The sequence below is a fragment of the Hibiscus syriacus genome, unplaced genomic scaffold (genome assembly GCF_006381635.1).
Source record: "Hibiscus syriacus cultivar Baekdansim isolate YM2019G1 unplaced genomic scaffold, ASM638163v2 tig00111758_pilon, whole genome shotgun sequence".
NCBI classification, from domain to species: Eukaryota; Viridiplantae; Streptophyta; class Magnoliopsida; order Malvales; family Malvaceae; genus Hibiscus; species Hibiscus syriacus.
This window is the reverse complement of record NW_024063170.1, coordinates 1,660,833-1,687,751: the sequence shown is the minus strand read 5'-3', so window position 1 is coordinate 1,687,751 and position 26,919 is coordinate 1,660,833. Positions and strand designations below refer to the sequence as shown.

The 26,919-nt window shown below is 36.7% G+C and overlaps 4 protein-coding genes and 2 pseudogenes across 6 annotated transcripts; 4 read left to right on the top strand and 2 right to left on the bottom strand.

The window, feature by feature from the left end:
- Nucleotides 1-5,562: 5,562 nt before the first annotated feature.
- LOC120169370 (methylthioribose-1-phosphate isomerase) lies at nucleotides 5,563-8,299 on the top strand. The gene is made up of 9 exons (XM_039177523.1): nucleotides 5,563-5,719; nucleotides 5,872-5,927; nucleotides 6,012-6,170; nucleotides 6,535-6,634; nucleotides 6,743-6,885; nucleotides 7,028-7,133; nucleotides 7,486-7,624; nucleotides 7,709-7,977; nucleotides 8,075-8,299. Exons 1-9 carry the CDS (start codon nucleotides 5,624-5,626, stop codon nucleotides 8,156-8,158), a joined length of 1,152 nt encoding a protein of 383 aa, XP_039033454.1. The 5' UTR covers nucleotides 5,563-5,623; the 3' UTR covers nucleotides 8,159-8,299.
- A 1,344-nt stretch (nucleotides 8,300-9,643) lies between these two features.
- On the top strand, nucleotides 9,644-12,531 carry LOC120169372 (proteasome subunit alpha type-6-like). 3 transcript variants are annotated; one of them, XM_039177525.1, is made up of 10 exons: nucleotides 9,644-9,824; nucleotides 9,915-10,009; nucleotides 10,118-10,199; nucleotides 10,420-10,516; nucleotides 10,950-11,008; nucleotides 11,199-11,281; nucleotides 11,549-11,644; nucleotides 11,758-11,793; nucleotides 12,034-12,057; nucleotides 12,299-12,531. In XM_039177525.1, the coding sequence occupies exons 1-10, from the start codon at nucleotides 9,749-9,751 to the stop codon at nucleotides 12,389-12,391; spliced, it is 741 nt and encodes a 246-aa protein (XP_039033456.1). In that variant the 5' UTR covers nucleotides 9,644-9,748; the 3' UTR covers nucleotides 12,392-12,531. The 3 variants fall into 3 exon arrangements, with proteins under 3 accessions (XP_039033456.1, XP_039033457.1, XP_039033455.1); XM_039177524.1 differs by lacking the exon at nucleotides 11,758-11,793 and having other exon boundaries at nucleotides 9,645-9,824; nucleotides 11,998-12,057; XM_039177526.1 differs by lacking the exons at nucleotides 11,758-11,793; nucleotides 12,034-12,057.
- Nucleotides 12,532-12,640: 109 nt separating this feature from the next.
- Nucleotides 12,641-14,186, bottom strand: LOC120169371 (annotated as a pseudogene).
- A 591-nt stretch (nucleotides 14,187-14,777) lies between these two features.
- LOC120169345 lies at nucleotides 14,778-17,300 on the top strand (annotated as a pseudogene).
- A 3,912-nt stretch (nucleotides 17,301-21,212) lies between these two features.
- On the top strand, nucleotides 21,213-23,302 carry LOC120169262 (guanine nucleotide-binding protein subunit gamma 3-like). Its single transcript, XM_039177455.1, has 5 exons — nucleotides 21,213-21,712; nucleotides 22,103-22,155; nucleotides 22,254-22,298; nucleotides 22,394-22,438; nucleotides 22,573-23,302. The coding sequence occupies exons 1-5, from the start codon at nucleotides 21,563-21,565 to the stop codon at nucleotides 23,171-23,173; spliced, it is 894 nt and encodes a 297-aa protein (XP_039033386.1). The 5' UTR covers nucleotides 21,213-21,562; the 3' UTR covers nucleotides 23,174-23,302.
- A 464-nt stretch (nucleotides 23,303-23,766) lies between these two features.
- Nucleotides 23,767-26,521, bottom strand: LOC120169300 (subtilisin-like protease SBT1.8). Its single transcript, XM_039177477.1, has 2 exons — nucleotides 24,822-26,521; nucleotides 23,767-24,617 (listed from the first exon to the last, which is right to left on the bottom strand). The coding sequence occupies exons 1-2, from the start codon at nucleotides 26,437-26,439 to the stop codon at nucleotides 23,947-23,949; spliced, it is 2,289 nt and encodes a 762-aa protein (XP_039033408.1). The 5' UTR covers nucleotides 26,440-26,521; the 3' UTR covers nucleotides 23,767-23,946.
- Nucleotides 26,522-26,919: the final 398 nt, after the last annotated feature.

Here is a 26,919-nt window from a genome sequence, read left to right as displayed (position 1 = left end):
TTAGTAGTATTTGACAACTCTGCATTTCTGTTAGGATTTTCGGAAGCTCGAATAGACAACCGGAACTGTTTGTAAAGAGGAGTCGGAACGGTTTTGCATTTAGGGAGTAAGGAGATTGAAAGATAGAAAATTGCACAGCGATTTAGAGTGGTTCGACTTTCTCAACCAAAGTCTACACCCACTACCTTAGCTCCTCACCAAGGATTTTCCAACAAATTCACTAATTTTTTCTTTCTTTTGAGGACAAAGAGATAACCTTACAACTCCCTAGTTTTTCCGGGATAAACTAGAACCTTTCCCTAGCTTTTACACGAGATAAGCTAGAACCTTTCCCCTTTACAAAAGGATAAAAGATGTAAACAAGAAAACCTCTCTAAGGTAGGTGTTTACAAGATTGAGCTCACAAGAACAAAATAATTACAAGAGAAAGATGAAATAAGAATGAAAAACTCTTCTCTTGTGTTTGATTGCTTGGATGGTTGTTCTCTCTATCTTTAAGTGTCCTTGGCTTGTATTTATAGCCTGGAATGTGTTTGATGTTGTATATAGTCGTTGGGGATGTTTTGGAGCCGTTTGGGGATGATTTTTCTACTCAAAAAGACTGCCCATAACATGGTGCATCGGTGCACTATCATGGTGCATCGATACCCCTTCATTAAATTCAAATAAACTAGCCGTTGCAGCCTTCGTGCATGGATGCACAACCTTGATGCATCTATGCACAGAAGGATGCATCGATGCACTAATTGCATTTGGTGTTTGAGTGCATGGATGCATTGCATGGTGCATCGATGCACTAGTGCATGTGCATGGATGCACTGTAGGGATGCATGGATGCACTTTGACACCCTTTAGCATTTTGGCTCAAATCTGAATTTAATGGACTTTGAATTATTTTTGAAACCTTTTAAAACTTTGAATAAATTCAATTAACTCCAAAAACATTTTGTAAATTCAATTCAAGTCAAAAAGTTATTTTGCCTTAAATTGTTATATCAAAACATAGTTCAACAATCTCCCCCTTTTTGATATAACAAAAAATTTGAAAAATTGTTTTTGGCAAAACTCCCCTTAATAAATTGTTTAATGAAAAAGATATCAATTGTTAACAATTGTTGGAAAATATATGACAATGTTAAGCTCCCTTTTTTCATTTAGAAATTGAATTTTTTAAACCAAACTTCTCCTCCTTTTTGTTATATCAAAAATAATTCGATCTTTGAAGTTCAAAATAACTTTGGAGAGTAAGTGATAAATTTGACATTTAAAAATCATTTGAAAAATCAAAGCTCCCCCTCAATAAATGCATTCCAATCAAAATTTAGCTTTAAGAACTTGACACTTAAAAGGAAATTGAATTTCTAGAAAGAATAACAAATATGTTAGTAGCACATGAAATTTAATATATCCAAGACTAAAATAATTTATGCAATACCAATTGTTGAAAATTGATATCAATACCATTTGTTAAAATTAAGTGCATATGCATAAAGTTTTCCAAAAATGTTATGCATTTTGAAAATTTTGATATCAATTGTTAGAGAGATATCATTTTCATTTAAACCACATGCATAAACATTCAAATTTAGGTCAAAAATTTAAAATTTGTAAAATCAAAGTTTTTAAAAAAAAAATTGATATCAATTATTAGAGAGATATCATTTGCATTAAAACCAATTTTGACCAAAATTTTATTATGATGAACTAAAAATTTTGAAAAATTATTAAAAATTTAAAATTGTTCATCATACCAATTGTTTTCAACATACATGAGATTAAAACAAAACATAATCATTTAATATAACAACTCATGCATGCTTAAAATCAAATGAGCAACCAAATAACCAAAATTAAATCATTAAACTTAGAGGTTACCCATTCCTTTTTCATGTGTGGCTAGAGCATCTTGAATATCATCACTTTCATCACCATTGCTCTCACACACCTACAAGAGACATTTATTTCGATTTTGGTATCCAATTTGCTTTGGATCCTTCAACGTTAGTTTCAATGCCTCTTGTTCCTTTCGGAATCCATACTTGTTTAATTTTAAAACGTTTTCCTTTCTTCAAATGACAAGTATGTTCCTTGTGACCATGATAATGACAATGTAAGCATATTGTCATTATTGAACTAAATGAATTATTTAAAATGATTTCTTTTTCTTTTGTTAAGTATTCAAGCTTAACTTTTAAATCAAAATTTTCTTTTTCAAAACTTTCAATTTTTATTTTTGAAAGCTCTAAATCCTTTTTCAAAATTTCATTTTGGCTTTCAAAATCTATTTTTGTTTTAAAAAAAATCGTTTTCGATTTTAAATTTTGAAATCATTTTCTTATATTTGGCGTTCATGGTCTCAAACTTCGAATATAACCTATTAAAAGCATCTTGTAACTCATCAAACGTATATGAATTAAATTCATTTAAGTTAGAAGATACCTCGGGCTCTTCATGAGCCATTAGAGACACCACCTTTATTGGTTCTTCTTTCTTGTTTCCATGGATTTCCTCAAGCTTATTCCAAAGCTCCTTGGCACTTGAACATGAAGAAACCCCTTCATAGATTTCAGGACCAAATGCATAAAATAACATGTGCATGGCCTTGGCATTAAGCTGAGATTTCTTCCGTTCTTTGTCACTCATCTTCTTCTCCTTCTTCTTTGGAGAAGAGTAGTCGTTCTTGATTATCTCCCATGCATCAATATCATTGGATTGGATGAATACCTTCATTAATTTCTTCCAATGATGATAGTTGACTCCATTGAAGTATGGAGGTTTGTCGGTTGGTAGGGAGTCTTCCATGTGGAACGAGCCTGAGGTGGAAGCCATCTTCTCGGTTGTGTCGGGAATTGGTAGAGCTTCTTCGAGGATCATCTCAAGGTGGTTAAACCTTCTTAACGAGTTAGGCTCTGATGCCAATTATTGGGATTTTCAGAACCTCGAATCGACAACTGAAACTGTTTGCAAAGAGGGGTCGGAACGGTTTTGCGTTTAGGGAGTAAGGAGATTGAAAGATAGAAAATTGCACAGTGATTTAGAGTGGTTCGACTTTCTCAACCAAAGTCTACATCCACTACCTTAGCTCCTCACCAAGGATTTTCCAACAAATTCACTAATTTGTTCTTTCTTTTGAGGACAAAGAGATAACCTTACAACTCCCTAGTTTTTCCGGGCAAAACTAGAACCTTTCCTTAGCTTTTAAATGGGATAAGCTAGAATCTTTCTCCTTTACAAAAGGATAAAAGATGTAAACAAGAAAACCTCTCTAAGGTAGGTGTTTACAAGATTGAGCTCACAAGAACAAAATATTTACAAGAGAAAGATGAAATAAGAATGAAAAACTCTTCTATTGTGTTTGATTGCTTGGATAGTTGTTCTCTTTATTCTTCAAGTGTCCTTAGCTTGTATTTATAGCTTGGAATGTGTTTGATGTTGTATATAGCCGTTGGGGATGTTTTGGAGCCGTTTGGGGATGATTTTTCTACTCAAAAAGACTGCCCATAACATGGTGCATCGGTGCACTATCATGGTGCATCGATACCCCTTCATTAAATTCAAATAAACTAGCTGTTATAGCCTTCGTGCATGGATGCACAGCCTTGATGCATCGATGCACAAAAGGATGCATCGATGCACTAATTGCATTCGGTGTTTGAGTGCATGGATGCACTGCATGTGCATCGATGCACTAGTGCAGGTGCATTGATGCACTGCAGGGATGCATGGATGCACTGCAGGGGTGCATGGATGCACTTTGACACCCTTTAGCATTTTGGCTCAAATCCGAATTTAATGGACTTTGAATTATTTTTGAAACCTTTTAAAACTTTGAATAAATTCAATTAAGTCCAAAAACATTTTGTAAATTCAATTCAAGTCCAAAAGCTATTTTGCCTTAAATTGTTATATCAAAACATAGTTCAACAATTTTTAACCCCATTTTTTTCTCACAAGCATTTCATCGAACATCTATGCTTCCCTTGAGATGACTTGTATCTAACATTACACATTGAATCGTTGATGGTCCCAATAGTCCCTTGATCGAGTCCTCTCTCAATGGACCCTTATTCAAGTCAACACCTCCACATAATTCAAAGTTAGATTAGAATTTCTCATGCATCCCCAGTTGAAAAGTTACGCTGGAAATGAGAAGATAGAAGCAAAAAAGGAAATTCGAGATTTAAAAAGAATTTGGGGTTTAGAATAAAATTAAGGATTATGTTGTAAGTTTTAAAAGTTGGGGACCTAAATGCAAGCGCCTAAAAAGTTCAGTGACCATATTGCAAACGTACTAACGATAGTGTAACGGTCAGGGACCATATTGCAAATGTCCTAAATGTTGGAGGATTGTATTGCAAGTTTTAAAAGTTAGAGGACCTAAATAAAAGCTTTAAAAAAGTTTAGTGACCATTACTACACTTTACCCATAATTTAAATATTAAACTCGTTGTTTACCCTATATTAAATGAGTTTTCTGGACTCCGATAAGAAAGGGCTACAGATATTGCATTATTGGTACTCTCATACTTGCATGATGTCACTTGTATCAACATCAAATACGACTTCCTTTCTGAAGTCCAAGAAGGATGAGAACGATATAAGACCAAATAACAGAACCTATCATGCCTAACAAATGCTACATAGATATAAGTAAGAATTTTATGTTAGAATTTATAAAATTTAAGGGGTGAAATTGATTATTAACCAAAAAAATACAGAAAATATCTAGAATATTTGAGAATATGAAAATTTGAGACATTCATCCCCTGTCACTCTGTCAGTCCAGGGAAAAGATCAATAAAGAACAAGTCTCTTTGATAGTAATCATGAAAATACCATGGCATCGCAAGTTCAAGTAAAACTTCAGCCATTTCATGTTTCAGGAAACAATTTGTAATTTAAGTTATCCAGCAATTGAATTTAATGATAATTTTCTCTTGTAGCATGAACACTAAAACGTAATATAATCAATTTAAGAGTATTAGTTTTAAATTTGCTACAATTTAATATATGTTTTTTGATGAGATAATTAACATTAAAAAAATTGTTAGAACTTTACCAACAACATGTTGGTCTAGTGGGACGAGACACTAGATCCCTTAAGCAAAGTCAGGAATTCGAATCTTGGAGTTTGCGAATGAAGCAAACTAGGTTGGGAGGGTTGCCCTCGCCTCTGCAGTACCCGATCTGGATTAGTCGGTCAATAGATCGATTTCCAGTAATTAATTAAAAACAATTGTTGACCTTTACTAACGGAGTTGGTTCAAGTGGTAAGTATCTTGATATCTCTTAAGTACTTTGGTCGTTCCAGATTAGTCAGGGCAAAGCCTTGAAATTGGAGGGCAACAAAAAAAATTGTTGACCTTTTTCATAAATTCTTAAATGATATAAATTTAACTGAAAAAGGATCACAATAGAAAGAGTCACAAAGCCAGGAGCTTTAATGAAAAAAATATATAAAGTAGGGACCAAAATCCAATTGTACGAATCTCGAGGCCGTAGAGAAGCCGCCAGTAACAAAAAACACAAGTAGCATTAAAAAGCTTAAAAGGCATCTTCATTCCGTTCATTTCATAATCCCCAGAATTCATCGAATATTCCCGTTTCAGGAAATTTTCAATCTATGGCGCCCGACTCTAAGTCGATTGACGGAATCGCAGTCGACAACACTCTCCAAGCTATCTGCTACAAACGTGGTTCCCTTCAGTTGCTTGATCAGGTCTATTTTTTTATTTCGTATTTTTCTTTTGATGGAGATCTTTCACTTTGATTGTTTCGAATTTCGATACCTTATTATAAGGAGCTTTATGGACTGGGTTTAGGGTTTCTTTTTTATTTACTTAACTGTTATGGGTTGTTGAACTTGAACAGAGAAAACTTCCTTTGGAAACCGTGTACTTAGATATTCAAGGTTCGATTGATGGATGGTAATGGAGTAGTTCAGTTCTTCCTTTTTGAATTTCATTGGGTTTGAAGATCTCAACTTGAATAAACTAATTGATGGCTTTTAGGAACGCAATCCGAGATATGGTGGTTCGAGGGGCACCTGCTATTGCCATAGCGGCTGCCCTTTCACTGGCGGTTGAAGTTGCCAACTTAAAGGACTTTAATGGGACATCTAAGGATGCTGCGTCTTTCCTTGAAACCAAATTAGAATATCTTGTCTCAAGGTTTATATTTTACCTTTATTATCTCTGGTCTTGGTTAGATTTCAAGTCACTTCCTATATGCAAAAGTGCAGATCACTGTATTTTTTTTGGTTATGTTACTACGATTCAAGTATGATGTTGAATATGTTCACTTTTCAAATATGTATTGCATATGATCATATGTGCACATGTTGACATGTATATGTTTGATTTTTAAAATATTTTTTCATGTATTTGATACTCTGAGTGTCGAATCTTCGTACTAAGTTTGAAAAATGTGTTAAGAGCAAGATATTTTTGCCTGTTTTTATAGACTGAAATTAGTTGCACCTTCTGTTTTCGAAGTATAGCTGATACTTTATCGTCATTTATGTCCTTTTTCCAGCCGACCTACGGCGGTGAATCTTTCCGATGCTGCTATAAAGCTTAAAGAAACTATATCAAAGGCTACTTCTACCGCAACAGTGCCTGAGAGTGTTTTCCTGGTCAGTTTTCATGTTTATTGACTTGTATCAATTTGGATTTGTTTCTGGATTTTTAAGAATGGTTTATTTTGTTCTTGCTATATATTTAACTTTTCTCGATCTTTATAGGCTTACATAGAAGCTGCTGAGATTATGCTTCTTGACGATGTTGCTACAAACAAAGCAATTGGGACTCATGGCGCGAGTTTTCTCCGGCAGCAACGAAATAATTCGAAGGGATTTTCAGTTTTGACCCACTGCAACACTGGAAGGTTTGTTAGTCTTCTCCCTGCTGTTCATTTTGTTGTACTGATGTCTAATGGTAATATTGGCAAGAAGCCATTGGAACTCATATACATGGACACTAAATTGCCATATGATGGTTTTCTAACCGTGATTTACTTTGTCTTGCAGTCTTGCCACAGCTGGATATGGTACTGCTCTAGGTGTAATCCGCGCACTTCATGCTGAAGGAGTGTTAGAAAGGGCATATTGTACCGAAACTCGGCCCTTCAACCAGGTGACTATTTTTAAAAAAGTTGTTTCGCATTGGGATCAGAATGAATGGATTCTGCTTTGAAAGAAGTGTTTTGTTATCGAACCTTACTGGGAATGTAATGGAAACTGCCTCAAATATGTCCATACTAACCAGCATAAGGGCATGTATGCTGCAATTAACTGAACTAGTGCGAAAAATGTCCTAAGTTCGTTAACGTGCTGAAATACCTTTTCTTATTTTTCATATGATGAATAAATTTGTGATTAAGATCATGCTTTTTTTAAACCTGAATATGGCACTGAGCTTCCTGATAATACTTTGAACTCCCTTTACTTGAAGCTGTCATTTCTCATATATTCGGCCCGGACTGTAGGGATCCAGACTCACGGCTTTCGAGCTGGTGCATGAAAAGATACCTGCTACACTAATAGCAGACTCCGCTGCAGCTGCTTTAATGAAAGAGGGTCGTGTCAGTGCGGTTATTGTTGGAGCGGACCGTGTGGCTGCAAATGGTACTCCATGGCTGTTAATGATGCATTTCACTTTGATTCTGTGATGAAGTAAATATAACCGAAACACATTGAATCGAATTGCAGGCGACACTGCTAACAAGATTGGAACATATAGCCTTGCTTTATGTGCAATGTATCATGGTATTCCATTTTACGTTGCGGCACCGGTTACTTCCATTGATTTGTCGCTTCCTTCTGGGAATGAAATCGTTATCGAGGAAAGATCGGCAAAGGAGTTATTGCACTCAAGGGGAGGACTGGGTGAGCAAGTGGCTGCTTCCGGGATCTCAGTCTGGAACCCGGCTTTCGATGTCACCCCCGCCAATCTAATAGCCGGTATCATAACGGAAAAGGTCTCGCCTTCTCTTCCTCTCTCTGTTTTTGAAATTACTACTATTTCATTTCGCATTTGTTGTTACATTCTGACGATTAATTGTTAATATTAAGCAGGGTGTGATTACAAAGAATGAAATGAAGGATGGTTTTGACATCAAGGGTTTCATAGAGAATGCGACGGGCAAATCTACGGTGTGAAGTTGCATCTTTAGCTATACTGTTCAACACTTGAATAAAATGTTAGTTTTCCCAACATATTTGAAGGTTGTATTTTAATGTTGTGGGGTTTAAATTGACACCCTTCAAATGGATAATGTAACCTCAAATATCAGCTTGGGAGTGCAAAATGACTCGATTAGAATAAAATTTCATTTAAATATTTGTTCATTGAGTATTCATTTTTTAAAAAAGAAAAAAGAGAACTCGTTATTTAAGAAAAAGGGACCTCATTAAAATTCCTATCTAGAACCTATAAGGAGGAAAGAGTGCTCTGGAGCCTTGTATTACTAGAATAAAAACCATTGGATACAACACACATAATAATATCGGGACAAATTGAGTCAAAACACAAGGTATTTCTAGAATGGAGAGCTCACTTGGCCAAATTATGTGCCACAATATTATAAGCTCTAAGAATAAAACACACTTTGTAATTTAAATTAGCTTTCAAAATCCTACGAGCTTTGTAATTTAAATTAGCATCCAAAATTCTACGAGCTTCCCGACGATGATAACCCAACGTGGACAAGTCTTCTTTCGATCGAGACATCTTATTGACTACAAGCGTTGATTCTGATTCAAAGATTACATGCTTCCATCGATTCTCACTTGCCAAAAAAAATGTCGCATTCATGGCATGAATCTCCGAAAGCCCAGCTTCGACACAACTTGGTGATGATGCAACCATGCCGTCAAGTACTTGGCCAACGACATCTCGGGCAATAACCCCGCAACCGATATACGTCCAATAGACTTAAAAGCACCATCCATATTGATCTTCATGTAACTTGGAGGTGGAGGTTGTCAGTTCGCCCGAGTAATACACGAAGCTGCTCCTGTAGAAGATCGCAAAATCCTCGCTCTCCCTGATGCTTGCTTCCTGGTCAATAGGTAGTCGTGCTAAAGGGAGGCAGCATTGATGGTCAATATCCATGGAGGTTGAATTTTGTTATAATTCACTTTGGAATTCCTCCCGTTCTAGAGGTTCTAAAGTAATCCCGCAAAATATGAATTACCATCAAGCGGCACATTGGACAGAGACCGTCACTTAAGCCAACATCATGTAAACGCTTACCAATTGGCAACCCACCATGTGTCACTCTTCAAACAAAGATCTTAATCTTAGGTCGTATCTAAAGTTTATCAACTATTTTCCAAACTCTAAAAGCAAATGTCTGAGAATGATTGGGATGTTGATTGAGTATTTATTAACGTTAGAATTAAAACTTACATCTTATTGACATTTACCTATTTAAAATGTCATTCAAATAAAATAATTAACGTTATGAAATGGAAATACACTTTAATCAAATATATATTTGTCCTACCAAAAATCGAAATTTATGAAAATTAAATCAAAATCGAAGACAAGTCAAAATTCGAATTTCTCGAAGGGAGAAAAGAAAATCGAAAAAAAAAAAAAGAAGGGCATTGTTGGAAGTAGGCAATTTTTCTTCTTCAGCGAGTTTACTTGAAAAAGAGTCATAAATCTGTAGGAGAAAACAGCTTTCTCTTTGCTTATCAATTCGCTGAATTAGAATCCCCAAAAAAAGAAGGGGAAAAAAAAAGATGAGCCGAGGAAGTGGAGGCGGCTACGATCGCCATATCACAATCTTCTCTCCCGAAGGTCGTCTTTTCCAAGTCGGTATGTGTATTAACTTCATTATTCTGGAAGAACTTTATTATTATTATTATTACTTGTTTCAAAATTTTGATTTTGGAATAAATTGAGCAGAGTATGCGTTTAAGGCAGTGAAAGCAGCTGGGATCACATCCATTGGTGTTCGAGGAAAAGATTCTGTCTGTGTTGTTACCCAGAAGAAAGTTCCCGTCCGTACTCTCCCATTTACATTTCCTTTACTTCTTTATTTTTGGGATTAAAGTGATTTTAAGGGTTTTCTTCGATTTGGGTATTTAATTTTGAATAATGATATGCAGGACAAGCTATTGGATCAGGCTAGTGTCACTCATCTTTTCCCTATTACCAAGTTCCTTGGATTATTGGCTACTGGCATGACAGGTTTATTTTTTGCTAAATACCATTTTTTTTTGTTAAAATATTTTCTTAGATATTATTTGTTCGAATTGCCAATATCTTTGTTTTGTTGACTAGTTTTTTTTTTTTTTTGAATAATTGTTTTGTTGACTAGTGAATCAGGGTTTTGGGGATGTTAGGGATTTTGGGCTATAATGATATATCACTTTTCACATTGATGATAATTGGCATTTCCACTCTTCAGCTGATGCAAGGACCTTGGTCCAACAAGCAAGGAATGAAGCAGCTGAGTTTCGGTTCAGATATGGATATGAGATGCCTGTGGATGTATTATCCAAATGGTATTGTTCCTTGTATCATATTCTCTTGAACTTGACAATATTTAGTTGTTTTAAAAAATTTGGCTTTTGTATTTTCTGTACATCTCATCTAGATAATGTTTGATCAAGCTTAATGACTTCAAGAGACCAGTCATTTGGATACACACTGGATATAAATTTATGGGCTTTTACTTCAGCTAGTAGATATTTGAAAAATATATATTAAGACCCTGCTCGTTTTAACATCAAAGTTGAAGCGGCATTATCATCCTTATTTACTGGCTCATGGGTATAGTCTTGGTTCCAAAAATTAATACACACGACCAACCACATTTTAACTGTTATCTTGAATTCCTTTTTTGAAAATTTATCTATCTTTGATGTTTATGGTTCTTGTGCATTTTGATGATCATACACCTAACCTAGTTTAGCCTCTCATGCTCTATTGGTATAGGATTGCAGACAAATCACAGGTTTATACTCAACATGCTTATATGAGACCTCTTGGAGTTGGTAAATCTATGATTTCTTCAACATCCTACAACTATAATTTTGTTTTAAATTTTTTTTCTATCTTTATTGTTTCCATGGGAGATTTGCAATTTTTGAGTTCTTAATACACATGCAAGCAGATATATGCTTATGTTTAATTGTGTGTTCTAGGTAACTTACTCTGCTGTGTTCTGTTTCCTTTTATGTGAAGTTGCCATGGTTTTGGGTATTGACGAAGAAAAGGGACCCCAACTCTACAAGTGTGATCCAGCAGGTCATTTTTATGGTCACAAGGTAGTTTGCAAGTTGATTTTATTGCTCATCATGATTGGATTCTTGATTTTGGTTCAAAATGCCTGGTTCCAGAAGCCATATATTATTACTATGGTTATGATTCATAACTGTTTTTCTCTACTAGGTCTCTTTGACTATATTCTATATGGGAGTTTTGTTTTTGTTGAGAGTGTAGTACAAGAGGCGACCACATAATTTGGTTAAATTTCAGTTGGTTTAGGGTTTACATTGTGCATTTAGATTGTATTTTTGACTGATGTTCTGCAGGCAACCAGTGCTGGATCGAAAGAACAAGAGGCAATTAATTTCTTGGAAAAGAAGATGAAGAATGACCCTGCCTTTACTTATGAGGAAACAGTGCAGGTATGTTATTTTATCCTTTATGTATGGTAAAGGAAGTTGTTAAAGGCCACAGGTTTAACATTTGCTAACACTATCGCATTTGTCTAATGTTTTCTATTCCTACTATCGTACAGACTGCTATTTCGGCTCTGCAATCTGTTCTTCAAGAGGATTTCAAACCAGTGCTGGATCGAAAAACAGGCAATTAATTTCTTGGAAAAGAAGATGAAGAATGCCCTGCCTTTACTTATGGAAACAGTGCAGGTATGTTATTTTATCCTTTATGTATGGTAAAGGAAGTTGTTAAAGCCACAGGTTACATTTGCTAACACTATCGCATTTGTCTAATGTTTTCTATTCCTACTATCGTACAGACTGCTATTTCGGCTCTGCAATCTGTTCTTCAAGAGGATTTCAAGGCTACCGAGATAGAGGTATAACGAGTCAGCCGATCATCTTTGTTTTTAGTGATTTTATCGCTATGTTGAGTCTGCAACTATCTAAATGTGTGAATGGATTATATATCCTTCGTGTATTCTCTCACTCTAATCCAATTGCGGTTGTTTCTCTAATATAATTACATACGTATAACCGCATTCATTGTGGAAACTGAAATTATTCTTGTTTACCCTCTTTTTGAACTGTGGTTGACAATAATCCTTTGATTCTTGGCAGGTGGGAGTGGTGAAAGCTGATAATCCAGTTTTCCAAGTGTTGTCAACCGAGGAAATCGATGAACATTTGACAGCAATTAGTGAGCGTGACTAGTAAGCATGGACTAAATCGTGCTTTAGTTGATCATTATGCTTTAGTTTGGGAGATAATAGAAAAAAGGGTTCGTAGTTTTAAACTTTATATTGTCTCCTAATACTCTGCTTGAATTAAAGTTCATGTTATTTCTGGAATTTGAATTTCATAATAATTGGATCACTCATCAGAACCAAAAAAGGAGTCAATGTGAATCATTCTTTTGGAGATTTTATTAGCCATATGCATCTATATATATGCAATCACTCCCCATATCTGTTTCTCCCTCCTGGCCCTTGGCATCCCACTGGGAATTCATTTGAGTGGCAAATTTCCTACAAAGTTGGTGTTGAGACTGCCGAGGTAAAGATGGTCCTCGAACTCTACTGCAGATGTCACAAACGTTATAACGGTTCCATTAGGATCATCAAACCTCTTGAGCATGTCGCAATCGGCCGCCACATTGATCACTTTTGCCTTTCTCTTCTCTCCACCCACAACAAGTTCTATCAGTTTAGGGAAATTCAATATAACCCGTTTCAGTGCCCTGGAGGTGTGCACCAGCTCCGTCTCCTCAGGAACCAACTGCACCAAAAATTCAGTATAATCCATTGCAATGGTTGTTGAACTTTTAGATATTGTTGTTTTTGAGTACCTGAAGTAGGGCAATCCAGAAGGAACCATCCGGAGCTAAGTTGATGTTATCGGGTCCTCCTAGAAGGTTTTTGATGAAAATCTCGTCTTTCCTTTACTCTCACCTTTCAACCAATATTTCAGGCACCTGAATCTAAAGACGAAGGTCAAACATGACGACATATTTAGAAATTCTGGCAGTGGCAATGATGGCTTGAATGTGTTACCTCATTGTTTCACAAACAATAAGAAAATCTTCGTCTTTGGAGAGTGCAACGCCGTTTGCAAAATAGAGGCCATCCAACAAAATCGAGGTCTGCTCCGTCGATGGGTCGTATTTAAGAAGCTGGCCGAATGGTTTGGCCTCCAGCAAGTCGAGATGCCAGTTATGGAGTTCAAATTTGGTGCTTGCTACACTAAAATATATACTTCCATCCGATGCTTCGATCACATCATCTGCAAATCTGTTCAAAATTAGCAACACTAGTGCTACAAGTCAAATATCCATCAACAGGATCTGATTTGAAGTTTTACCTGATTTCAGATCCATGGACATGCGATGCAAGAACTCTGACACCATCATCTGTAAATTTAAGCAAACCCTGAGAATTTAACAACATGGCAGTTCAAGTTGTAAAATCATGCATGGTTAATGGTTTCAAACCTAATTTAGGGTAAAAAAATATTTTTAATTTACCATTTTGCAATCACAAACAAAAAGGCCACATCGTTTAGATGTTGCAAATCCGAGCAGAGTATTACTTTCCAATTTCATCCAATCCTCCCATGAACCTTCGGATGCAATTTTCTGATCCACCCGTCTCTAGTTGCGGTATACAAAGTACCTTTTTCATCCACCGCAACATCCACCGGACCAATCAACAATCCTTCTCCAAGATTAGTCACTTTCTACGACGAAGCAAAACAAGCTAAACATGTACATTCATTAAAGACAGAGTAACGACAAGTTGTCGTTCAAAATGTAATATAGTGTTACCTGTAACTGGCTGTTTGATGGAGGGACTGAAACCGTAGAAGATGGCAATGGCAGTTGGAGTATCTCTGGAGATATGGGCGAGAAGAAGATGATTTGAAGTACAAAGGCTATTACAATAACTAAGACAAGTACCCAACGATGTTTGATGAGAGCCATGGAAACTGGAAATTATTGCCGCTTCAGATAGAAAGGTGCCTGTGTGGTGGATACTGGAGGAGAGAAACCTCGGAGTAGAGATAATGTTACGTAAACTGTAAATTATTCCTTTTGTTGGCTTTTTTTTTTAGTTGGATACACTCCTTTTAGTGGAAATTATTTTATCCTAATCACGTTATTTATGACGTTAATTCTATAAAAGTCATCTATCTTATTTTTTTTCTAAGTTATTGTTCCATTCATAATTAACTTTCAAATAATCATTCATTTTCATATTTACATGAAAAAGTGAAGATTCACAAAGAGGAAAAATAGAGTGGATAATTTTTATTGGTTGGGATCATAAATGATATAGCGAGGAGGGTTCATATAATAGTTTTTTTAAAAAATTTCAGGTGTTAGCAAGAAAGCAGATTGATGAACACACAGCTCGGTCTTGGTTTTGACAAAATAAACATCTTGAGAAGAAGGTTAGCGTAAAACTGCAAAGAATCGAATTAGGCAGTATTTTGGCATCGAAAGAACTGCTACAGATTTTTTTTTATTACATTATTATTGTTTGAACACAATCGAGGCTTGTTTTAAATGTCTCATAGGAACTAAATCCTTCCATGTCTTGATATGATTGTTAATGTAGCCGATGACACTTTACTGCTTGTCTTAATCGTGCATAAGTTGGCAGGAAAAGATTTGATAGAAAAGAGAATCTTACAACATGTGAACTTGTATGAGAACTGGGTAGCGTTTTCTGTGGTGGTTTCTGGGTCGAATTTCATCTGAAAAAACGGGATATGTATACATAAACGGCAGCATATCAAAGAAGATGATGACAGAAAGAACCTGCAAGGAAAATTCCTAGAAACACTGTGGCAGATTACTTCTGCTCTTCTTTGGAAAAGCTTTTCGAGTTTATTGAAGATGTCGCCGACAGTTACCGGTGTTACATTTTTCGGGTAAGAATTCAGGTGAAGTGGGGAATAGTAGTGTGTTAGGAGGGGCTGTGTTTGTGACTTGTGTTGTTCTTGGGATTACTTCTCTTTGTATAGCTGATAAAAGGGTTCAAATTGAAAGGAATTCCTTTGTTAGGGACATTAGTTGCTAGGACCAACATTAGGGTGTTTAAGTTGGGGTATGTATCACCTTTGTTGCCTATTAAAGTGGGTTCATCCTCTAGTGGAGATAAGGAAGGGGGTTCTATCTATGTGTTGCTGCTCGAACCGGACTTGAAAACAGGGGTTACCTCACTGGATGTGGGCATCTCAGGTGGCATTATTTTCTGGTGACTGAGTAGAGGAAACTGACATGGGGTTGGAACGATGAGGAAACATCGAAGGAACAGTCTTCATTCTTGTGTTGTAAGTTTCTTCGATTGCTGGAGTTGTCATTGATGCTTCCGATGCGTTAACGATCCCTACGGTGGAAGAGAGAATGAGAGATTGTTGAAGGGTTATGCTGTGGCTAGTGCTACATTGGAACAGAAACTTCTCGCTTTCTTGTGGAACACGTAAGATGATGACGCAACTCCATGAAATTGTGTACTTCATTGGAACACGTTAGATGATGAGACTCGGAGTCCCCTGCATATCTATTCACTAAATCCGATCATCCGCCTTGTCGGTATCCGGCTTTTCGCTTCCATGGGTTTCAGGAGGATTTATCACAAGTATAGTCTGGTCTTACATGATCACGAGCGAGCTCGTTGCGTTGTTGGTGGCATTAGGTGTGATCCTTTGTATCAAACCTTCGATACTTGGTCTAACCGCATCGGCATGGGGCAACTCGATGGTCGATTTGATTTCGGACATTGCCCTCACAATGAACGGGGGGAATAGCGTGCAAATTGCCATGTGGGGTGCTATGCCGGACCGGAATGTTATGCGGACGAACAAGACATTGGGGATGGGCCTTATAATGATCTACTTCATAGTTGTCACTCTGCAGGTGAGTGCCCTTTGTGTTTTAACCATAGGTTTAGTTTGAAAAAAGATATGGCCTTAATATAATTAAAGATGACAGAAGAGATGGCTTGTGGCATGTTGATGTCCCCATTAAAGACTTTGATTCCAAGCTTGGTGTATCCTACAAAGGGCTTGATCGTAAATCAAAACTCCATTGTTAGAGCCAGATGGTTTCATATGAGATCAGAATTCCCGACCAAACCAAAGTCGATCTATCAAAATCTTAAAAGATTTTTGTGTTGGATGTATATGACTTTATATAGGGGAAAAGATTTGATTCTGCTCATTGATTCATGGCCGAGTTATCTCCCCACTCTACTAGCTTGTTTCATCTTCTCTTCGTTTTACCAGTACATGGAAGACCGTCGCCTCCGTTTTGGATCCCTCGGCTCTTCCACTTCGTCCCTAGCTTCCGCCGCCGCCGTTCCTATCGTCGCAAAATACCGACGCTCCTCTGAATTCGTGACGGCCGTGCTATTCGGAGTCAACTCGGCAATTGGGTGTCTCCTGATGTTGGCTATCGTGTCGTTCAACGGTGGCGTTTTATGGGCGTCGTTTCGGGGCTCGCCGGGGGTTACTTGTTTTTCAGGTATTCCTACGAGGATCCCAAGGTGGTCGACAACGCCTGCGCTTGACCCTTTTCCTTTTCCGCAAAGTAATTTTCTTCTCTGTATAATTTACACATATTTCCTTTACGAATCATGGCAGTCATGAAATGAATTTTCCATCATTTTAATTCCTAAATCCTTTGATTTTGCTGAGGAAATGTAAAATGAAGTTGCGTTTGATTGAAAGAAAACAAAGAAATGAACCGTGATACTGTCAAAACACGTTGCTTTCTTCTTTCCTTTTTCTGCAATTAAAGATGAAGACGACAACCTTTGCTCTGTTTCGTAACTTGAAAAGTCAACTTTTTCCGTGGATTACATGCTTAACTTCCATCTTAAGCTACATAATCAATTTGATATTAAATTTTTAAGTTCTATTTATTATATATATAAAATTCTCATTTATATATTAAAATTAAGTGTATAAGAGTAAAATAATAAGGAAAAAAAACTGAAGGTGTAATCTTTTAAGTACCCTTAAAACAGGCTACCGGCTACAATATGGTCGTAGCCCATGCAATGCAAGAAGTGCATGCCAAACCGTTGGGCTTATCGAATATACCAGCAAATACCCATAAGAAAAAACTAAAACTTTATATTATAAAATCACAAATCAATTATTAATTAATGAGATATAAGATTTGGTTATTGTTGAATGTGAAGGAGGAGGAGGACAATGATTGTTGACTGTCTGTCCATTTATAGACATGGTCGCATCAGCTCAAGTTGGGAAAGAGTTTAGCACTGGAAGTTAGGTCCATTGACTTGTCTTCTCATATGCCTTTCGCCACCCCCACACTGCTCGTGCAAATAGAATATTAAAATAGTATAAATGATGATAAATTCTAGGGTAAAGTATACAATAAGATATTGTTTTTTTAGTTACTTGATTATTTAAAAGTATAAAATGATCATTTAATTATAGAAAGTTATTTTGTTGAGTTTATTGACTATTAAAAGTTATAAAAGAATCACTTGATTATTTATTATGTTTCAAACTCGTCATTTTCCATTAAAAAATTGACGATCGTCTGAGCCGAACATTAACATGTTAACTGAGATATGATAACCATTTGAGAATATGAGATCATAATTTATTATATCTCAATAAGCAAGTTAGCGTATAGCTCAGAGTACCGCCAAAATTTTAATGAAAAATGACGAGTTTATAACATAATGAATAGTCGGTGACCATTTTGTAATTTTTAATAATCGATGGACTCAACAAAACAACTCCTTATAATCGAATGATCATTTTATAACTTTTAATAGTTAAAAGACTCAATAAGACAATATCCTATAATCAGGGGTTCTTTTGTATACTTTACCAAAGTTATATTAATACAGTAGTATTAAATTTGAGTTCATGTTATCAAGACCCTTACGTGAAAATTAAAATATATATATATATAAATTCCCTTACGTGAAACATTGATTTGCTATTTGTAGTTTGTGTTACAAAAGCAAAGACTTCTGCAGTTACATGACATCATTTGCACAACATAAAAATTAAATTAGGGTAAATTATATTCAGTAGTCATTGAATTGTAAGTTTTGTATTAATTTATCATTAAATTTTAAAATATTTCAATATTAACATTAAACTTCGATTTTGGGTTCAATTAAAGTAGTCAATATTAAATTTGAATGTAATAATTTTAAGGGTAAATGACGTATTTAGTACCTAAACTTTCAATTTTTCAAAATCATACCTAAAGTTTAGTTTTTGTTTCATTTTAGTATTTTCGTTCAAAATTTGAACGGTAAGTTCTGAAAAAATTGAAAGTTTAGGTACTAAACACGTTAAGTTTTTATGGTGGGTACTAAAATGAAATGAAAACTAAACAATAGGTATGATTTAAAAAAAAATAAAAGTTTATGTACTAAAATGAACCAAAACTAATAGTCTAGATAGTAAATACTAGTTCAACCTAATTTTAATGTTAATGCAGAAGTTAATTAAGTGAATCAAATGACTTTTGAGTGTAATTAAGTTCTGTTTGAGTTAAAAAATACTATATGTGTTATCTATAACATATTTAATCAAATCAGTTATAAATTTCATTAATAAGAAAATCAACATTTTAGCTGATTTCATCATATGAATTATAAACTGATCTCAAACTATTTAAATGAAGAATCAAAATTGATGAGAAATTCAGAATAATTGTACCAAAAAATAAAATTTGGAATTTAGCATCATTATCTAATTCCTTTGAAGTTTAGTCACAGAGAGTTACCCTCCCTCTCGTTTGAAGTAATTCAAAGGTTAAAGGTAACTTTCCCATGAATGACCAAACATCAAACTTTTTTACAATTTACATCATATTCTTTTACCTCTCATATATTGATATTGCTTCTTCTTTTTTTACCGTGTGATTTTATAAAATATTTTTTTATATGGTTATATTTTAGTATTCAGTTATTAGTTTTATAAACTATTTTTGTTAGATCATTATATATATTTTTTCTTTATTTAATAAAACTAATAGTTATTATTAGTTGAAAACATAATTACTAATCAAATAATTGTTAAAAATAAGATTAACTGGAATAATAGTCAAATATTATTTAAATTAATGTTTAAAAATAAAAAAAAATTAAAAAATTAAATTCAAATCGATTGTTGCTGTATGAACTTGAATTATTAAATGAATAAAAATCAGTATGTAGTTGAGTCCGTGAGTTTATTGAATGCTACAAAATCACAACTTCAACTCGAACTCGATAAATGACCGTATCAAACTCAGTTTTTTTTAATCGAGTTCGTCTCATTTACGTCCATATTGTTCCTCAACTTTCTTCTTCTCAAAGTGAGGGATGGTTCGTCGTTGAAGAAAACATGGTTTTCAGAACCGGACCGGTTAGCGAATCGATCATGCTACCGGTTTACTGGTTCAACTGATCGAACCGGTTCAACCGGTCGGAAGAACCGGACGACATCATAATTATTTAAAAAATTAAATAAAAATATCAAAAATATTTAATAAAAATAATTTTTTATATCACAAGTCATATTCAAATCAATTCATAACATATATAAGTTAAAAACCATAAAATCAAGTGAAACAAAATGATTCAAATTAACTACCACATAATATTTAAGGTAAAACATATTAAATAATAAATATAATTATATAACTATAATTACAAAATAAATTTGGGGTTAAAAAATCATAACAAAATGATATTGTTTGGTTTAATTTTTTTTTAAACAATCCCACGTGGCTAAGAAACATAAAAGAGCATCCCAAAAGTCTAAAGAGTAAAAATATGAGAACAAAACAATCTCACATTGCTAAGAAATATAGAAGCGCATCACAACTAACTTCTATAAATAATAGAAGTAATTTGGCATTCAAAATCATGGAGCCTTTTGGTGAGCATTGAGTGAACTATTTTCACTTCAATCAAACTCGAATTTTAGGCTTCAATCGAGCTTCTAAATTTTTTTTGAGTTAAGTTTTAATATTATATTTTGAGTTTGAGTTGAACTTGATAATTTTTAGCTTGTGAGTTTGAGTTGAGTTGAGCTTACTTTTAAAGTTTTCAAGTTCGAGTCGAGCTCAGCAATACTCGAGTTCGACTTGGCTCGTTTAACAAACGACGTTGTTTGGTTTAATTTTTTTAAAAAACAAAAATCCCGGTTTTTTCCGATTTTCGGCCGGTCCGGTTCGAACGGTTCAACGGTTCTGACCGGTTCACTAAAAACGGTTCAACAGATTTAGATTAAATCAGACTAAACAACGGTACCCGATTGAACCGGTTAAACCAACCGATCCGGTTCGAGTTTCAAAACAGAGAGAAAATGCAACAAATAACCCCAAAAATCACACCTTTTTTCTTTAAAAAAGTAATGTTTAATATGTCTCTCTCTTTCCTACGCAGATCGGCAGATGTCACGTGCGATCTGAGGTAGTACATCGTGCTGCTCGTTTCTCTGCCTTCTTCTGCAACTCTGCATCCCCAGCCCACCGCATAGATTCACAGACCCCAAATTAAATTTTAACCATCCTAATCACTATTTCCATGTGTTTAAAACTGCTAAAATCTAGCTTTTAAGTGTTAAATCCTCATAAAAGTTAATTTTAAGCCTTAATCCATGCGGTATTTGGTATTTGCCTGTCATTTGTGCAAGAAAAACTGGGAAATTTTCACTACCCAAACCCCAAAAAGTTCAAAAAATTCTGGGAAATTTACTTAAAATACTGAAACGTTAGCTTAAAATGCGTTCGTACAAGAAAGTTGCAGCCTTTCTTGGACAGCCGTCTTTACCAATTATTCCTATTATCATTATTACCATGCACAAAGGTTATTGTGTTTGTCAATCCAGAAAGATCATCAGATCATTGTTATCTTCTTCCTCTCTCCGCCACTCGCTCTATTTGATTTCTTCTATTAATGATGACTCACTGTTTGCCCTCATTACGTCATTAGTCTCCCCTTTGATTATCTCTTACTCCGACTTTAAATACAAATTGCACCAATTCGCATTCATTGCTTTGTACCACCCCTGTTTTGCTGTTTTCAGCTTCTGGTTAATCTTTTAAGCTCTGGGTCGTAACTATCCCTGTCAGACACGCTTAATTACTGCCTCTGCCACTGTCATACACTCCAGAAAAGGGCCACTTTCTTTCAACACTTACATTTACTTGCCGCTTCCTTCTTCTTCTTCCTCTTTTATTTCATTGGTTTTAAAGGGTTCCTTTGTTTACTCGCCATTTCTGGGTACTTCGCTGTTTTTTGTTTCGTTTTCTTGGTGGACTGAGTTACGTAAAGAACACCAAAGCCATCGGTTTTTCGTTTTGTCCTGTGGTGACCGGAGATTCAGAGGACAGCAATGGCTATCAGGTCGGGTGGTTCTACTTCGTCTCTCCGGTCTCTGCCTCCACCACGTCCAAATTCTCCACCGGAGTATCCTGATTTGTATGGGAAACGAAGGGAAACGGCTAAGATTCAGATGCTTGAGAGAGAGATCAGTTTCCTTGAGGTGTGTTTAAATTGCCTTGGTGTTTTTCAGTTTCAATATTATTATTGTGCTTAACTTGCATAAAATTTTATGTTTTTTATAAATGGATTAGGATAAAAATGTATACTTTATATGTTCCTGTTAGTGCAAATTGAAAGTTAATATTCACAATCGAACTACTACTACTACAGGATGGAAAATTTTATTATTAATTCATTCGAACCGATTGACACATTCGGATATGGTTAAAAATCAAATCTTTTATAAAAATCTGAACATAATTCTTGCTCATGCTTGAATTTGTAAATTATGATCTGAATGAACGGACCTTGGTTTTATCAGTGGAAAACAACATCCTTTGTGCCCTTTATTTGCATTGTAAAATGTTGCTGATGATTTCACTCGGAGCAGGAAGAGTTAAAATCCGTCCAAGGTCTCCAACCGGCTTCGAGATACTGCAAAGAGTATGTGAAGTTTTTCAGGCAACTAGTTCATCTGTAGGTAAAGTTGAGCATTAGCTGAAGAATTTATACATGACAAAGATTTTTCTTCTTCATTTCAGGGTTACAGATTTTGTGATGGCAAAATCTGATCCTCTAGCACCTACGTAAGAGTTAAAAATGTTGCTAGTTTTCAACAATTTTCATGTAATATGTTGAGGATTTAAGCCCTTACGGTTTATATTTATGTTCTTTGAAGCAGAAGCCGGAAGAATCGAAAGTCATGTCGGTTTTGGAAGTGGCTTTGGTACCAATTTCTTGTGCTTCTGGTTTATGTTTATTCTTTTTATTAGTTGGTATTTATATATACACCATGGCTACTTCTAACTTGTGGTTTCTCTACTTATCCCACTTTATGACATTAATTCCGTTATTTTGCAGCCGAATTCCCTGCTTTAACTTGTCATGGATCTGCTGTTGCTGCTATTCCGGGTACTCTTCCCATCTGAAGTGTTCGCAATGCTGTGACGGTGATTTATGCAACTGCGGCTCATGCATTTGCAACTTATGTAAATGCAGGCCCTGCAAATGCACCTCATCTGACCCGAGTTCATGCAAGTGCCACTCATTGGACTGCAGCTCCTGTAAATGTAGCTCGTGCGACTGCAGTTCATGTAAATGCAGCACATTCTGCAATTGCAGTTCGCGTAAATGCAACCTGTGTGACTGCAGTTCGTGTAAGTGCAGCACTTGCGACTGCTGTTCATGTTCAAGCTGCTGGCCAATCCCGAAATCACGATGTAAGTGCAGCTCAAGCGACTGCTGTTCGTGCCCGAAATCACGATGTAAGTGCAGCTCATGCAACTGCTGTTCGTGTTCAAGCTGTTGCACAATCCCGAAATGTCAATGTAAGTGCAGCTCATGCAGCTGCTGTTCATGTTCGAGCTGTTGCACGATCCCGAAATGGCAATGCTTCTCGTGTCCTAAATCCAGTTTATGCAGAAAGGTCTCATGCAGCAGCCAAAGCTGCTGCATTTTTTAACTCCATGCACAGATTGTTTTTGCTGCAGATGCAAATGGTCTCCCAAATGTCCAAAGGTAATCCTTTGCTGCAACTGTACAAAAACCTGCTGTAATCCTTGCTGCCTATTATTCTAATATATTTCTGCATTTTCGATTTCATATTATGGTATGAATTATTGAATCAATCCCAAAATTTGTTGGGACTTCAAAAACCCATATTTAATCTGGAATTGCAGGAGCAGACTACTGTTCTAATGTCATTTTAGGATCACGATGTTGGGTGACAGTGAGAGAGTATGATGAACCTCTTTTTCAGGTCCCTTAAATTCAAACCAGTGGAGGCAATTTCATCATGGATGATGCAAATGGATTGAATTTGTAAATGGTTTCCATGGATTGAAACAATTTCAGTTGCTGAAAAAGAAAAGATCTCTGCTAGGGGTCCCCCATCGTTTGTCCCCCTCTTTTCTTTTCGTTGTATTGTGTGCTGCTTTGTCGAAATCCGCAATGAACCTTGAATGTACTTATTGATGGTGGATGTTCATTTGTAGGGAAATCTGTTACCATCAGCTTCATCAAGCAATCTCCATAAAATAAACTCAAGTAAACAAATATTACAAACGACCCTTTTTTTGAATTGAGGGGCCTTGTTTACAACAAGTCAAATCTCAATCTTAAAAATGACATTTTCAGGACTAGAGGGGTCCTTCTGCACACCAGATTTCCTGGATGGAAACTAGTGCTGAGCGAGGCTTGTTAATGGGTGACAAGAAGCCAGAATTAATGAACTTGTCAATCGCTCAATTCTGTCCACGAGAAGGAAACTGGGCTTTTAACTTGGTTTCGTGCATTGCCCCACACTATTGAACCAAATTCAGGTTTAGCCATTGGGCTTGTCCCTCTCTTGGCTACAAAAGTGACGGTATATCTCTTCTTTTCCCCCACGGTTCTAAAAGTGAGTGCCCTCGGCCTAACTGAGATCCCAACTGTCGATGGTCCATTGACTGTGACTTTGTATACGGACCGTGCAGCGCCAACGTTTGTTAATTCGCGAGTGTATCGAACAACCCTTTTGTCCCCGAACAAGACTGAGAACGATGGGTAGTTGAGTTCACCGGGATCATTGAATTTCCTCGAACATGTAATGTTGGGGTGCTTCACTATGGTCTTGACATGATCGATGGTGTAGCCGAGTGAGCACAAAAATGTAATGTATTCATCGATGGAGATATCGTACACTAGGCCGGGTGAAAGAGCTTTCTGGGGATCAACATGGCCAGCACCACGAGCCCATGGGTTCGAAAATGAACCATCGGCAGCATCGTGGAGAGACGAGTTGGTGTTGTCTTGGGTGTAGGCCGTGGTAATAAGAGCCGATTTTATCGCACTTGGGCTCCATTCCGGATGAGCTGCCTTGATCAATGCTGCTAGCCCACTGATGTGTGGGCACGACATTGATGTGCCTAAAGCAACAAACAGAAGCATGATAAATAACTAAACAAAATAATAGAAGTCGAATGCGAATTATACGAGTATATCTAAATATTTATAGAAATATTGTCGGATTATTCCTACTAATGGTATTTTGTTTATGAAAATAACTCTGTTGGACATAAAGACGAGCAGATTATGGGCAAAAAGCAAGAGATATAGCCGTTAGGCAATACCTGACATGATGTTGAACATGGTCTTCCTCGTGTCCTTGGCCAGGCCGGTGGGACCAATGGCCTCGGACCAAGCAGCCAATATGTTGACTCCCGGTCCAATCACGTCCGGTTTCAAGATCTGCGGAGTCACCATATTGGGTCCGCGGGAACTAAATGCCGCAACAACTGGTGACGGCTTAACATCCAACACCGTGCCACCGAACTCAAGGGCGACCGTCGGCTTGCGATCGGACCGTGCGTATTCTCTAATCAAGTCGCCGAGTTTCCTCCCCACCGCCACGGCAGGTAACAAGTGACTGTCCGCCACCAGTTCTTCACCACTAACCGCCGTGTTCGCTAATATCATCCCAACGCCGCCTGCGTCGCGCACGACTGCTCCCTTTTCAACTCGGGCGTTTGTTCCCCTATCGCAGATCACTACCTTCCCACGTACCAAAGCCGGATCAAGTGAGCCGGTCAGACATAAATTACTCGAACTTTTATCTTTGCTGTAAACCAAACCGACCGGTTTATTTCCCATTCCTTGACCGCTGTAAAGCGAGACACCGTTATAACGGACTTTATTTCCTAAAACTGCGTAGGCGGGGAAGTCTCGATCTAATGTCCCGGCGCCAACCGTCATAATCCATGGCGCCACGTTGGCAAGACTGGCCTTAGTGGGCCCGCTGTTTCCGGCGGAGCAAGAGACGAAAATACCCTTCTCCATCGCCGTGAAAGCTCCGATGGCGATGGTGTCACGGTAATACGGAGCGGATCCGCCACCGAGGGACATGGAGAGAACATCGACACCGTCTTGGATAGCCCGATCCATACCGGCCAGAATGTCGGACCCGAAACAACCCGTTTCCCAGCAAACCTTGTAAGCGGCGACTCGAGCGTGGGTAGCCATCCCGCGAGCTGTTCCGCTTGCGTAACCGAGGAGGCTAGCGTTGCCCACGTGAGATCCAGCTGCGGTGCTGGCAGTGTGGGTACCATGACCGTCTTTATCACGTGGGGACTCGATCTCTCTGGGCTTTTTGTAAATTCCACCACCACCAGTGGCCATATGGTAGCCCTTCGAAAAGCTTCGGGCTCCGATGAGTTTCTTGTTGCAAAGCTTGGGATTGAAATCAGGAGCCGATTCACACGCACCACGCCACTTAGAAGGAATCTCCGGCAAGCCGGAATCGTCAAAGCTTTTAGATTCCGGCCAAATCCCGGTGTCAAGGACTCCAATAATGACATCCCGAGAAGCTTGTTCGAGTTGCTGAGTGTTATGGCCTTCCCAGAGCCCGAACTCAGAATCAAGGCCTAAAAATTGCGGGGTACGAGTCGTATGAAGATTATAAACAGTATCTTCAAAAACACCCAAAACAGAGTCCGATTTGTTAAGAGCTTCAGCTTGCTCTGGATCAAGTGAAGCAGCGAAGCCATTAAACGCAGTGTTATAAGAATAGAGAAGGGACTCAGCTGGGGTGGCAGAGAGTGATTGCAAGCTTGAACTGTACCAATCATGGTGGGTTTCAAAAGACAGTGGCTTGTCTTGATGTTTCATGTGGACAATGTAAGTCTTTTTTGCGGTAACTGTGAGACAAAGTACGAGGAAGATGAAGCTGGAGAAGAATGTAGATGAAGCCATGGCTGTAAACCAGGGATTATCAGTACTATCAGTAAGTACTATTAATGAGCTAATACTAATATTGTAAAAAGGGAGGAGACAAAGAACAGGATAGCAGCAATGCAATAGACTGACGACGGATTTATAACGAACTTGTGTTTCTAATTGGGCTTCCCATTTTGCTTTATTTACTTTCTCGGTGTCATTCGTGATTAAAGAATTTATTATTATCTTTAGAAATTTTAAATTTAAACGTTAATAATTATAATATGATGATTGAACGTTATTGTTAAATAATTGAGAGTATATTTAAAATAAATACTACTGTAATCACCTTAATTTATCTAAAAAAATTATAAAGAGGGCATATTAATAAAAAAATAGAGAGAGAGAGAGATTTATCTTATAAAAATTAAAAAAATAAATAAATATTAATTTATAATTCCATACTAATTAAAAATAATTTTATAAAATAAAATTATTATAAGTGAGTTTTGTTAA